At 37.2% G+C, this 15,413-nt stretch overlaps 1 protein-coding gene across 1 annotated transcript; it reads right to left on the reverse strand.

Annotated features, from left to right (window-relative positions):
- Positions 1-3,499: 3,499 nt before the first annotated feature.
- Positions 3,500-13,691, reverse strand: LOC111328384 (26S proteasome non-ATPase regulatory subunit 3). Its single transcript, XM_088742106.1, has 16 exons — positions 13,463-13,691; positions 13,015-13,164; positions 12,839-12,879; positions 12,017-12,154; positions 11,046-11,182; positions 9,082-9,136; positions 8,777-8,833; positions 8,445-8,523; positions 8,206-8,309; positions 7,629-7,743; positions 5,826-5,919; positions 5,571-5,700; positions 4,488-4,550; positions 4,194-4,286; positions 3,796-3,846; positions 3,500-3,645 (listed from the first exon to the last, which is right to left on the reverse strand). The coding sequence occupies exons 1-16, from the start codon at positions 13,575-13,577 to the stop codon at positions 3,571-3,573; spliced, it is 1,497 nt and encodes a 498-aa protein (XP_088598232.1). The 5' UTR covers positions 13,578-13,691; the 3' UTR covers positions 3,500-3,570.
- Positions 13,692-15,413: the final 1,722 nt, after the last annotated feature.

The raw sequence follows: 15,413 nt of genomic DNA on the forward strand, positions 1-15,413 counted from the left end.
TTCCTAACCGTGTGCGAGATACTAACGTAGAATTCCATCAAAAGAGGATGGTGACAGTGCGCGAGATATTGGCATATTATTACCCAACTGCTCAAATTAGAGTAGAAATACACCAAAATGGTATTTGGATCGATCGGCACCTCCAGCACTTTCTAAAAAATATGCTATTTTAATGTGTTGGGCGACATGACTAAACTTTCGGGCAACATGACTCAGGTTCTGGGCGACATAACTTCGGGCGAGATGACTTCCAGCGACTTGACCGTTAAAAACGCGTCATACGTAAGTCTCAATGCTTTTACATAAGATTTAATTACAAAATAAGATAAAAATTAAACTATAAATTAAAAGCGATTTTAAAAAGGTGAGTTTTGAGCCTGGTTTTAAAGAAATCTAAGGTTTCGGAATATCTTAAAATCAAAAAGTTTGTTCCAAAGCATGGGGGATGCACACGGAAAGGATCTGTCGCCATAGGTAGAGGTTCTAGATCTTGGGACAGACAGATTGATGAACCGGATCAGAGTTAATAGAGGGAACTGGGTCCCCTCTACTAACTATGACCGGATTAGATCTATCGTTGTTCTGCCGTCTAAGCTACGGTGTTGTGCCGCGTATGACTATGAACACAAATGGTGGAACAGTGAACTAACTCTGAAGCGTAAATTAAAGTGCTAAGTGAAACCCTTGAAAAACCCACAGGGCGTTAACCCTAGTAAAGGTATAGAGGTTTTGCACAGCAGCCATGTTGGATGGCAGGAACAATTTAAATATTTTGCATAAGGAAGAAAAATTTTTCCCATGGGTAAAACAATCTATTGTTCGATTGCCCTCATTAATCCCGCGCATGAAAAAATTGAAGCAAAACTAAGTTGGTAATTCTTGGACAATTTCAGTTTGGCGATGGAATCGCAAAAGGTGGCACAAGATAGTCAAAACAAAGAAAACAGAAACGACTCTCGTGAGTTTGTTGTGCTGTAAAGACAGTTGGCTTTCCTTCCCGGCTCTCGAAGTACAAGTTATTCTTAGTTCTTAATAATGCGAAATATTTTTGCAATATAATAAATCCTTCATTAACCAAGCTCGTTTGGTCAAGATGGCTGGATATTAGGTAATTTGGTAATATCAACTAAGTTGAAATTGTAAATTGGCCACCGTAAAGAGTTAAAAAGCTGACGTTTCGAGCGTTAGCCCTTCGTCAGAGCGAATGATGGCTGGATATTAGCCTCGTTCTTTTTTCGCAGTTTTGTGGACCTTGACTTCGTCTCGATCCATAAAAATGTCAAAAAGAACTCGGCCAATATCCAAGCCATCTTGACCTCGTGCTTTGATAATAACGCATATGTAAAACAATCGATCACACAAGAAAGCTAACAGTGCGCGAGATACTAACGTAACAGTCCATGAATAGAGAATGCTAACAGTGTGCAAGATACAAAACTAGTACAATCCGTCAGGAGAGAATCTTAACTGTGTGTGAGACACCAACGAAACAATCCAACACAAAGAATGGTGACGATGTCTCTATATCTCTTTGTGCCATAAAGCACTTAAGGCTTTAACATTCACTTTCCATCCACCTCGGTTTGTTGCTAAAGTTCTAACAGTCGTCCATGATTGCCACCCAGCTATTCGCCTTTCGTCTTCAATCATTCTCCTCCATATTGTTTTTGGTCCACCTGGTCTCCTTCTCCCTTCTGGCCGCCTCCATTCTATTCCGTAACGCAGAGCCCCTCTCTGTTCTTCCTCATTATATGTCTGATCCAATTCCATCTTCGGTGTCTGATCTCATCACTTGTTCTGTTCACTCCTGTGGTCTCCTGGATTTGTTGATGTGAGATGGTCCGTGGCCACGTTATTTTCAGTATGCTTTTTATGCATTTGTATTGGAAAGCGTCTAGCTTCTTTGCTTCTGTTTTCGTGAGTTTCCAAGCTTCACAGCCATACATCAAAACTGCTCTTACAATTGTTTTAAACAATTGAACTTTCGTCTTTCTGCTAACTTTCGCTACTGTCCCAAATTCTTCGCAACTTGTAGAAAGTTTGTCTGGCTTTACTTAGTCTCTCTGTTGTATGTCTTTGGTCGCTCCGCCTTCTCTGTCCAACAGTACACCTAGGTACAAAAACTCTTCAACGTCATCTACCGCATAACTTTAGACTTCTTTGCGTTGACCTCAGTAAGCCTACTCTGGCAGCTTCATTAACAAGCTTACTGGTCTTATCTTCTATGTCAACATATCTAGATGACAATAAGGCAACGCGGTCTGCGTAGTCAAGATCTTCTAAGACGGAGGTGAGCTTCCATCTTATGCCAGTTCTCCTACACTCTGTAGTCCTCACATGGTGCACCCTTGCTTTACTCCAGACCGGCTGGACTTGAAACCATTCTGTTGTTTCACCTTCTTCCAGGACTGCGCATTCAAAGTTGTTGTACATTGCTTTTGTCAGACTGATGAGCTCTTCTGGGATTCCATATATTGACATGATGTTCCATAAACTTTCGCGGTGTATAGAATCAAATGCTTTCTCAAAGCATAGTTTTAACTATTCTCAAAGTCTATGAAATGGGAAAAACAAAGTTGCACTCCATTCAGTGACTTGCTCCAATATATTCCTGAGAGTAAAAATCTGATCGATGGTACTTCTGTTCTCTCGAAAACCTGCATTTCTCTTCCTCAAAATGTTATCAACTCCTTTTTTAATTGAACTTATCAACACCCTGCCAAAGATCTTATTCATGACTGGTGAAAGCGTGATACCCCTCCAGTTTGTACACTCACGCAAGTTACCTTTCTTGGGTAACTTTACTATTAGTCCTTTGCATGGTGACGATGTGCAAGATATTATCATAAAAATCCATCAAAAGAGAATCTTAACATTACGCGAAATGCTAACGTAACAATTCATCATACGAGAAAGCTAACGGTGCGCGAGACACCAACATAACGGTTAACCAACAAATCAATCCATCAAACGGGAAAGCTAACAATGCACGAAATACTAACGTAATAATTTATCAAAAAGATTCCATACAGTGGGCGAGACAGCAAACAAACAAACAATCGTGGTGGTCATAAGCCCTTTAGTTTTTTAATCACTAAAACAAAACTGAAGCATGACTGTTGATTGGGGGGCTCAATTCCTGTTTTACGGATCAGAGAAAATCGGTGCGGGAAATCGATACAACTCAATGTAATTAAGTCAACTCAGGATTAGCTTGACCAAGTTTGAGAACAGCTCAAACCTGGTTTCCCAACTTCTATATCCAAACCCTTCCTCCATATCTATGTAAGGGACCAATAACAGTTCCAGGGTTTACTTTTTTTTTCGCTTCCAAGGGTTCCAGCTTTCAGACGCATCAGTTGAGTTGCGTGCTGGTTAAAGAGCATCATTAATCCAACGAACATTTTAATTACCAAAAATTTTCAACGCCTGTAAGTGATGCTATCAACACCATTTGACTTAATTTAAGGGAATGCGATGGTAAAGTAAAACCAATCGATTAATTATAAATGCGTTTATTGGCTTCAAAGTAACACTACATGGGTTATAGACAGTAGTTGTCTGGGAGAATTAGGGAAAATCGTCATCATCTTCGGCCATTTCCTTGGCAAGTTCAAGATCTTGCTTTTCTCTTTCTCGTTGCTCCTAACAAAGGGATGGACATAAAACGCGTTACGTAAAAAAATATATTCTAAATTCTCAGAGAAAGAGTATATCTTTCTATGACAGTTGTCTCCATTATTCAGATATCGACTACCATCCTTACAAGAAGAAATGACAAAGTGCAAGCAATACCTCAAGTGATTCCAAATTCTTGCTGTAAGACTTTGGTGGAAATCGCATAGCCTACATTAATGATAGAAGGAAAGAAACATATCTTGAAAAAGTAACAAACACAGCAGCAATGCTACCTATCAGAGACATAAAAATGAGGAAGGTATACCAGTAAAATGTGGATGTGATTAATGTTGTGTAAAAAAATTATTTCTAGTAAAAAGACCAATACAGTTTATATCAGCAAAGTACATATTCACTGAATAAAGGCTGATAGTTTCGAAAGAAACTGTTTGGGGTTGCGTCGATGGGAGTAACGAAATAATTTGGATATATCAACAAAGTTGAAATGGTAAATTGGCCACCGTAACGATTACAAAAGCTGACGTTTCGAGCGTTAGCCCTTCGTCGGAGCTTACCTTGACGGACTGATTGTAAAGATCCAAGCAAAAGCTAACTCTCTGATGAAACGCTCCTTGTGGTTCATTAGTAGAGTAGATGTCCACATTTTCCTGTAAGAAACAATTTACACATACTATTATTTACCCTAATACCATAGCTACAGTAGATTGAATTCAGTTGAACTCGACTTTTTGTAGCTCTCCTTGGACAAAACTTGTAAGCCATGAATAAAAACGGTGAAAGATACAAAGATGCACAGAGAAGGAGTTAAAAGTTACTAATTTCAGTCTAAGCAAATGAATATATCTTACCTTTGATTGAACATGGCCTTTCTCATGATCAATTGTAGCATCAATTACACCATCACGAATTGCCTGCCAAGAGAGCACAATTCTATTATCAATTTTGAAATTTCTTGTGCTTAATTGTCAATCAAGGACAGCTTTGACTGAAACTCAGCAGCTCCAAAGGTAAATAACTAATTTCCTGCTTCTCTTTGCCATGGTTGTATTAATATTCAATTTGATTTGCACACATTAACCTTTTGATTTCTGAACCATACTGCACTTGTAGGTTGTAGGTGTGATAAAAGAATAATGCTAAAATCATTAAGTCACCAAAACCAGATCTGGCCATATATATACATAGGTATGTCCTGCTGATATCTTTATGTCTTTCTCTGTAGGAAATCCTAACCATCACATTGGCTGTCATGCAGACAAGGCTTATTTATTAAAAAGGAAGTAAAGAGAAGTAAAGAGTAAAACGTAAGGACAAACAGCTTTGTGACAAAGTTTTGGTTTGACAATCAAACAAATAACAATTACGTATATGTGCACGATCCTTCGCAGTAAAGCACTATTTAAGCAATAGTGAAAATCAGACCTGAAAAAAATTCAGGCCTGTACGGGATTTTTTGATAATTTGATGGCCTGCTCCCAGTTGGCTTGTTAGCTCAATTGGTAGAGCGCTGCACTAGTATCGCAGAGGTCAGTGGTTCGAATCCCGTACAGGCCTAAATTTTTTTCAGGTCTGATTTTCACTATTGCTTAAATAGTGCTTTACTGCAAAGGATCGTGCACATATACGTTTCATAACCGCAGTTCATATATATGTATTTCATATGTTTGTTGTTTGATTTATCATCTACGGGTTTATGTCGAATTAATTTGGTGGCCTGCTCCCAGTTGGCTTGTTAGCTCAATTGGTAGAGCGCTGCACTAGTATCGCAGAGGTCAGTGGTTTGAATCCCGTACAGGCCTGAATTTTTTTCAGGTCTGATTTTCACTATTGCTTAAATAGTGCTTTACTGCGAAGGATCGTGCACATATACGTTTCATAACCGCAGTTCATATATATGTATTTCATATGTTTGTTGTTTAAATAACAATTACCTTGGCAACAATAAATTCAGCATCTTCAGGGCTGTCCAACTGCAGTTTCTGTGCAATGTCAGTCAGAGAAATGCGTGAATATGATAAGTTTATCATTCGCACTCCTGCCTTGATCACATTGTGCCGCAACCTGTCAATCAAAACATTCATGAACAAGACTAAGTAATGACTGATGCAGCTTCCATGTTAACAAATGTTTGTAATCATCACAGGTTTAGTATAAATCCATGAGGTACAATGGAACAAAAGACAGACCTTATGATCAGGGTGTATGTTTTCTCTGACAGAAACTTTTCTTTAAACTTGTCCACTACTTGATTGAAGAGCTTCAAATCTCCATTCAGCACAGCTGTAAACAAAATCCAAGTGATACTCATATTCAGGAGAAGAAGACAATAAAAGCCCAGATAATAAATCATATTATTAAAAACTGGATCATTGGATAATGCAATTCAAGACTTTTTATTGGCTTAGCCATTATGGTATATCAGCCAATATACCATAATCTACAAATATGGTAAGCGTACGCGTCAGCTTAAAATCAAGAGGGAGCTAAAAAATCCAGTTTCTTCTTACAAAATAATAATTTCTTGAGGGCGTTTTTAATAAAACAATTATTCCACTTGCGCTTGTTGGATATGAGATGATTATAGCCAACGAGGCGCGTAGCGCCGAGTTGGCTATCTATCATCTCATATCCAACAAGCGCAAGTGGAATAATTGTTAAATATGTGATGAAAAAAAAGGATTATATCCCAAAAATAGAAACTTCAACTAACATTATTTGAAATTTAGATTTCTCACGCTTCCTATTCCTCATATCTATACTTTCCCCAACCTCCAATCAGATCCATTAATATAAAAGCAAAACAATAAATAAATGGAGTTAACTCAAATGTAAGCCACACCACTCAGATTGGAGAGCAGTAGTACCTACCCAAGGTAACAGTATTCTAATAGCTTGGTGAGAGCAATTTTACGCTTAGGATGAAAAATATAACGACACTTTTGGCAGAGGCCCTACACTTCAGGCTGTGGTGGAAGGGGTGCTCTGCAATAAAGCCTCAAGTAACTTCTGGCAAGGTACTGGATTATCCTAGCCTGCAGTGCAGGACAATTATTAGGGCGAGTTGACATTGAGAAGTGTGTGATCATTCATTCAACCAGCCATGTATAATTTGGAGTTTGAATTGCTCAACCCCTTGTTACAGATTTCCTTCTCTCCCCAGCCTTCTGCTTGAATTCAAAGATGATGGTCATAACTTTTTGCTAAGAAAATACTGAGCACTAGCTCGCCAAAATTATGCCTGATCTCGATTATCCTTCCAAGTCTTGTACAAAATATGCATATGAATTAGAGATTAAATTTTACACTAAATCAGAAGTTACTCCTTACACCGTTCATTCAGTAACTTAACTCAAAATATTGTGTTGTGATCCATCAAAAGGCAATCAAAGAACTAATCTCCTGCCTGTTCATCGTGAAAAACAACAATCATTTTTTCTCCCCACCCAAAGTGCACTTCACAAGCTGGACACTTCATACACTCTGACAAGGGGAGACAGCCCTAATCCTTGCTTGTCTAAGAATTTATCTAGTACCAAGAGCAACTTATATAAACTTGGTTAGGTTTCTGGGGCCACTGTGATTCTTGAGGTATGAGAAATTCATGTAAGTTTGTTTCCATGGATGTTCATAGAGCATTAATGAACCAGGGCCAACCCAATAAAGAAAACCAAAGAAGCACTTTAAGGACTTGAACACTAAATAACAATTCCAACCTTGTAGCATGTGACACTCTGACCCAAAGGGAGAGAGAGAAGTAAAGAGAGAAACAAAGAATGAAAGCAGAGAATGAGAACCTCTATTACACCATCAAAGCTACTTCTCATGAACTCAACTATGTCTTGCACCACTATGGATCTGTTATAAAACTATGATTGAGTACAGCAACAGCTTCGATACTTCCCATCAATGATCCCAAGACTTAAAATCACTGCATCACAGGTTCAATGCATATTTATTGATATCATATCATAACAACAGGACAAACTCACCCTGTGTCAGTTGAAAGTAAGGAACAAGAGTTTTTCTCAGAAATGGTTCTCTAAAGGTGGCTCTGTCAGGTATTTCACCAAGAAGCAGTTGAACAACAATAGCAAACTTGTGTGCCTACAGGACAAAAATTTCATTGTTAAATGAGAACTACCAGGCACCAGCAAACTAAAATCTCTTTCACAGACAAGAAGTGAGGCAGGACTCACACAACAGTTACATGTGGCAGTTTGATATAAATTTAGAGTAACATTGATACTGACATGTTTTTTAGTTCAAGATACAAAATACAAGACTGACTACATTTAGCTGGAAACCATTTAAACCAAACATTCTATATTTAACAAAACAACAGATACCCATAAACTGAAAAACAATGACTCTTTCTAAAGTTGTATACTCTTAGTAATAATAACAATAATAATAATGATAATAATAATTCAACTATAACAAATTCCATTTCAACCTTTCTCAAAAAGAACCATCAAGAAATGAAAAGTCATTTTATCAAAGTAATTTACAATAGTTGATAACTATAACAAAATAATAATTTTCTTGGTGTTAGTTCAATGTACTTACAGTTTGCTTGAATCCAATAGCAGCTTGCTGTGGAGCTTTCCTTATGGCCTGCAGCAAATTCTTGTGAGCCTCTGAGTAATCCAGTTGAATAGCTTTGATTATGCCTTAGGTTCAAAGAAAAAGGAAAAAATTACATGTAACCAATCATCAGTATTACCTTTCACACTAATTAACATGGAAAAATCTATTTTGCAACAGAAACAAATTTATACATATTAATTTAAGTAAACTCCACTAACCAGTATAGTACAGAAATCGTGCCCATTCATTTGTGCTGGCTGTCTCTGGAAATGACGACTTTGACACCAACTTCTCAGCCTAAACAATTGGAAAGTTGATTCTGTTTTATGTAAATGTAATTGAATGTTAATCTGATTTGAAAAATATTCATTTAGTTGGTATCTATCAATTTGGAGAACCAATTAGCAAACTTGTTGTGGCTACTCAGCACAACTTGGTGAAGCCCTGATGAGGAAGCTGACAAAAAAAAAAAAAAAACACTTGGATTGCAGTACTACATTCTTTCATGAATGTTTTAAGGAGTTATCAGGTTACTCTGACTATGTCTTACCTGATCATACAAGTTCAGCTGAAGATAGTTTCTTAAGAGAAGATTCAAAAGAATGGCCTGGAAAGAGAAAGAGTAATAACCTCAAAAAAATTTCAATATTATTATTAATAATAGTTTCTTCACATAGTAAGCAAACTCTCTGATTACCCACAAGCTGATCCAAGCCCATTAAATGACTTGTATATATAATGTGATCAATCTCTTACAAAGGCATTCTTAACCTATGCCATTTTGGCCACTCAAAGGCTCTCTGAAACTGTGCACACTGCACAGACATCCCTGTTCATATAACAAAATGTACTTACTTGTCCTTCATCATCATGCCTTAAAGTAGCTGTTCTTAGTCTTGCCAGTAGAAAGCTGAGACAAGAAAAAAACTAGTTAAACTTGACACCAACACAAATGGGTCGTCAGCCAAAGTAAGTGCATATATGAACATGGACATTATCGTATTGGTAAGATTCTTCTGTACTGATGTTAGAGCTGTAAATATGTATGCTGTGAGTAAAAGTGTGTTGCACTGTCAGCAGGCCCTGCTCGGAGGCCTGTTTCAAAGTATTGGGTTCAAGATATTCTTTTAATACATGTCTTATTAAAAGTTTTGTTGTGTAGTATCATTGAGCATTTTCATGAGTTGTGCCATATTTTGATGAGCCCATAGGGCGAGTCAAAATACAGACAACGAGTAAAAATACTCAGCAATACTACACAACAAAACATTAATAAAAGATTTATTATCCAAAATGCCAAATGGCTATTTCAGTGCAGGTGAATTTTGCACCTGGTTCTCCGGAGTACAAATACCCCAAGATATTTGTACTTGTTTGGGTATTATTTGTACTCTATGAAGTACAGTTGGATAATAAACTGGAATATTACCAGCATGCTATTTTACATTTATGTAACAAATAATGGCTGATTTCTTTTTAGTGAGAACAGATTTTTGTATTTCAAGATGGCTGACAATTAAGTTGTGAATTAATTATTGTGATTATCTGTATCAGCAGCAATACATCAACAAGAAGATAAACACAGAAACCAGATATCATCAAATTTTCTAACTTCAGAAATAGGAGTTACACTATAGATGATTTGTAGTTGGACATCTTAAGTGAGCCTGGTTAGCTCATGTTGTAGAACACTGGACTCCTTTGTGGGCAGTTGCAGGATCAACACTCATGGTCTTTAATAAACTGAGGAGAATGTGCTGCCTTTGCAATAACATTTGCAAATGGTTAGACATTCTTAGTCTTCTCAGATAAGGATGAAAAACCGTTGGCCCCAGCTCCTACATTTTTCTATGTGCTGATTAGCAGGGGAAGTCAAAGAACCCACACACTAGAGCAGAGAACATAGCTCCTGGTGTTGTGGTCTGGCCTTGATTCTGAAATTAGGGGCATCTGCAAAAATTTCCTGCAAGTGCTACTGCAACCATTAATGCACCTTTTCTTTTCTCCTCACAGGTTGAAAGTACTTACCCCCTAAGTTACAAATTTGCCAAATCTTAAGGCAAAACTCCATCGAGAAGTAATATTATTTTCCCTGTAGATTCGCGATCTAAACGGCCGCCATTCTTCGAACTACAGAACTCCGTGCAAAGAAGAAGAAACTGGGTTGAGAACGGAAGTGACGTCAACAACTCAACAAACGTAGCTAATTTGGTATGCCGAGAGAGAGTTGTTTTTCTGGTTCCGTAGTAAAGAAGGAATAAAATTCAAAAGAATTGTTCCCCAGCTTTCTTTTGCGTATTTTTTGTAAAGGTATGCCTTCATCAATGACGTCACAACTAAAACCGCTGTAGTTATTTTCGTGGGTTCTCCAGTGTGTTATTCGAACAATGACAGAAAAATTTTTAATGTTTTCACGGTGCTGTTTTTAAGGAATAACGTTATCAAATTTGAGAAACTTTCACTTATTCATGTAGTTTAGGGTCTAAATGTGAAGTTAACACCAGAAGATTGGGAAAATAAAATGCAAAAATTTAGTCGCAGTAGCACTTTAAAAAAAATTGTCAAGTGCTCAATGCAGTCTGGCCAAAGTCCCCTTGTAAAGTGTTGTAAAGCACAATGAGCTATTGGATGTGACACTAAAGAAAAAATCCTTATTATTTTTATCATTATTGATATGAAGAAAATCAATCAGCAATTGATTGACAAGCATAGTTTTCATATGGCCAATGTTAAATTTTTGTGGCATTTTAATTCATCGAATTTTCTTTTGGCGGGAAAAAATCAAAACTTGCAAAATTTTCAAGCTGTATGTTATTTACCTTCTGATTTCTTGTAGTCTGTCAACCAGTTCATAGGCACGAGAATGGTAGAAATAACACTTGGCAAGAAGAGGGTCTAATGTCCTCCTGTTGTGTCCTAAAGATCGCTGCATCAGTAGTTCTGAGCATTTAACAGCCTGAAAAAATCATAAAAAAACACATGCTTCGAGTGTTTGAAAAGCTATCTATTTTCCTCCCATGGAGAGTTTTTCCACCAGCACATCTTTCTGGTAAAACTTCAATTCCACACAGGACATGTACATGTACAATGTATTTACAGAACAAAGCCTTGATATTTTAACTCTGCCTTCCACCTAGCCCTTAAACTGATATAGAATGTTTAAGTGAAATAATTCAAATAAACCTAAATCATCCCATAGATAAAACATTTACTTCTAAACATGCCCTCCTTCCCCCATCCAGATTTTCTATAACCCTCTGTGGGGTGGGTATGGATGTTTTCTGACCCTCTTATTACTGAAGATCATAATGCAAAGTCAGTTGACAAGTAGAATCCTTGAAAATTAGCTCTGAAGAACACCAAGTCATCTAAATGACAACAATTAAACTGCACACATCTTAAATACGATAAAAGCAATGAAAGGGAATCAGGATACTAGATGGTTATAATTAGTAACATTTTTGGTAATGTCAAGGGAAGTACCACAGTAACATTCAATTTTCAATAGATGTGTTCAGCCAATAGATATATTTGAAAAGAGAAACTTCTAATGGGCATGAAGTGATATGAAAGTACATAAAATTTACATAAACCTAAGAAGTTTCAAGCTGTGTGAAAAGTTAAACATGAAAAGGGTCCTTTGTTTCTAAACTAACAGCCTTGATCCTTAAAGTTCTGGACTACAAAGAATCAAGTTTCAAAGGACTGTGAAATTACTTTCTTACAAGTACTATATTTGAATATTAAATGAAATGTACATTTAGATTTGTAATTACACAAGGTGTCTTACTTCCTTAAAACACTCTGTATCAATGAGATGAATCAAAACCAACAAGTGAAAATAAAATTCAACTTCTGGTAATGCTGCAGCAGCTATCAACCTGGCACTCCGTGGTCTGAATGCTACTCCTAGTTCTGATTCCATTGGCTAAAATCCCAAAAACAAGAATGACAACAACTGTTGGTACTCTTACACATAGAAATCAATGCTGCATTACCTGAACATCTCCCTGTTACCCTAATGATTTGATTTGGCACCTTCCTTCCAATAAGTGTCCCCTCTCTAATAACTCCCCTCTCCCCCTAAACTTTGTTTTTTGTTGATAAATGGCCCTAATCTAATAAACCCTCCTATTGAGTAAGCACCTTCCTTCCAATAAGCATCTATATTCTAATAAACACAAATAATCTGTTCTAATGACAGCACTGTTAGAGTAAATGTACAATGAGATCAACTATGGTTCACCCTTGTTTAATTACTCACTTACAGTCTCATAACAAAAACTGTGGCCTTTGTCTCAGTCTCTTAACTGAACGACCTCTTAAAAATTTTGCCCCAACTGCTCGGCTTTCCGTTTAAGCTAGGAAGGATCCAGAGACAACAAGTCCCTTTTCCAGTCTTCTTGATCCTTTTCAAAATAAACAGTTAAGCTTTATTTTGTACATTCTGCTGATTCTCAAAAAAGGAATAAACACCCTGGCCCCAATAAGCCCCCTGTCTCAAATGAGCACCCTCCCTTTTGGTAACCAAAGTAAAATAAACACCCCAGGCAATAAATGGAATTGGACCATTATACATGTATCATAAACAATTTCTTTTAAAATATCTAACCTCATCAAGAAAAGCCAACAAGCCATCTCTTGCAACTGATGCTGTAAAAAAGATAACATTTTAAATTCTTAGAAAATAGATCAACATTACAAAATAAGCTGTACCTGGATCTTTATACTTGGTGCAATTTGTAAAAGGAAGCCCCCAGAAGGCTACAGGTGTTCTTCTCTACTTACAATTAGGAAAAAAGCCACAAATAAGCTTTCTGAGAATTGCGTGAGTAAGCTTCTTCCTTGTTGCTGGAATAGCTCTTAGAACACGGGTCACAAACCGTGGTTCCTTGGATGACACTGACTTTTCTATGTACTTGACCTGATCTTTGAGATCTACAAAAAAAATTTGAAAACACTTACACCAAATCAAACGACTAAATGCAAATTTTATCACTATTGATTATTACTTTCACTGTTTTACAAGGAACGACAATTTAATTTCTCATCTGAAAATTATCTTTATAATTTCAAAAAATTAAGCCCTACCCTAACACAAAAAAAATTAAAAATTATTCAACATACCATTGTAGGCTTTCAACCGATTTGAAATTCCCACAGAGATGGCCATAAGAGTAAGTTATATTCGGTCATTCAAAACTACTTCTGTGCTGGAAAAAAAGATTAAACTAACCTTCCAAAACGAGTCTCTCTTTTTCTTCCTTCGAGACCTCCGCTTTTGGTTCTTCTGATTCTGCGGAGTCGTTCTGTTTAGGTTCTTCTTTCATTTCTACGTCTTGCTTTGCCATTTTGAATCTTTTCGAAACTAACCTTTTTTACTTTTTCCACTGAAACAAGCTTTAATTTATCAATGCTTTCCTTCAGCCATCCGCCATGACACTGCAAACCAAATTGCGCCTGATCTCTAAAGAAGGCCGCTGGCGTCTCAACGCTAGTATCTAGTCTCCCAAATCCATTACTCAGCGAACAACCATCCACTTAATTTGTGAGGATAATGGCATGCAAATCACTGGAGAAGTATGCTCTAGGAACATAATCATAGATTTCAAAGTATCTCACGGTACGTAAATTGTCTAACTGTGCTGAAAATTCGAATCTGAACGTCGACATTTTGAAAACAGTTCATTAAAAGCTGACCACACACAGACGGCATATTGGAAAAAGTTCATGAAAAGCTGCTGCTCTGGCTTTGTTCAAAAATCCACGTTTGTGTGCCTCCTGATGGTTCAAACAGATATCAAAGAAGTGGAAAACAATGAGAGAAATAAGAAAATATTTAACAGCACAGACAAGGAGCTGGTCACATTTTTTAGGCAATAAAATATTTATTGGAAGATAACATTCAGTGACTAGAAGGAAACACATGATTCGCTGCAACTCTGAGTTTCGTGCGTTAAGCACTCATCAGGCAGATTTAATGACGATATAAATATTAAATGGTTTTGGAGCATACTTCTGTAAAATCTGATTGTAACATCACCTTCAGAAACAGCTGGAGATCTTCCTGGAATGGGTAAGTTAAAGTAGTTATTGACTATCGTTACTAAGTATGTTAAGTGTGTCTAGTTGACGATTTTAAACCCCTTGCTGGTTTGCAAACTACACTCCACCTACAGACTATTTTTCAACCCACAAAACTAATCTTTGCTAGCGGACGTGGACCAAAACAACTTACACTGCCAGCAGTCAAAAAGCTAGCAACTTTTTGAACGTGATTTAGAGCATAAAGAAACGCAATAGGCCTATTGGAAGTGGAGGTATGGGAAGCACAAAATGTTTACTCATTTGTCGGGAACCTCAGTCCCATTTTTTTTCCATGCTTAAGGGTCTGTTTGAAAAATTATAGAGGTGGATGAAAGGGCATTCAAGACTCAAGTAATGGTTCTTTTGGGGGGAATAAACACAGAAAGAGCTGCTTGGGCACCGCACATCCTTGTTTTATGTGTGTGGATGTTACTGAGTTGTTTTTGAAATGGTTAAACTTTTCGTTCATCTGGAGACAATTATCGGACGTTTATATTCCTTTATGGAATCTCAAAATGCGGCTAATAGCTAAAGTTCATCCATAATTTTTAATGATGGAGACGAAGTATATGGTTTAAAGGAAAATTCTCCTCTAGCTATCGTTGAAAGGGGCTGCTATAGTGTTCTGCTTCCCGTGTTTCAACTCAACCAGGAGCCTAAACAGACGAGGCACTTACTGAGGCGACGGTGCACTATACAGTCAGCCTTCTATAAAGGGCAGACCCATCCAATGAGCCCATCGTCCCTATTCAAGTCCTCATTTATCCAATTTTCCGACTTGAGAATTATACAGATCTTCCCAATCATGAACAGAGGATTTTTGTTCATAATAGATCTTGATCTTTAACTTCTGTTGACCCTCTTAACTTAAGTGTCAATGGATGAATGGATGTACAATTGTTGAATAAAGGCTTTCGATTTACTTAAAGAAAAAAAAGAAAATAGGTTGTTGCACGTGTGAAGGAGCACGTAAAATTAAAATCTTAGATGAACCATTAGTGACGGTTCATTTAGAAATTTGTAATTGCAGTCGTTTCGGTCCCTACGTCAAGCGCGCGCTCATATTCAAGCAAAGGTGGTTGCGTAGAAACCACGCGAGC

The sequence above is a fragment of the Stylophora pistillata genome, chromosome 12 (assembly GCF_964205215.1).
Source record: "Stylophora pistillata chromosome 12, jaStyPist1.2, whole genome shotgun sequence".
Taxonomy (NCBI): domain Eukaryota; kingdom Metazoa; phylum Cnidaria; class Anthozoa; order Scleractinia; family Pocilloporidae; genus Stylophora; species Stylophora pistillata.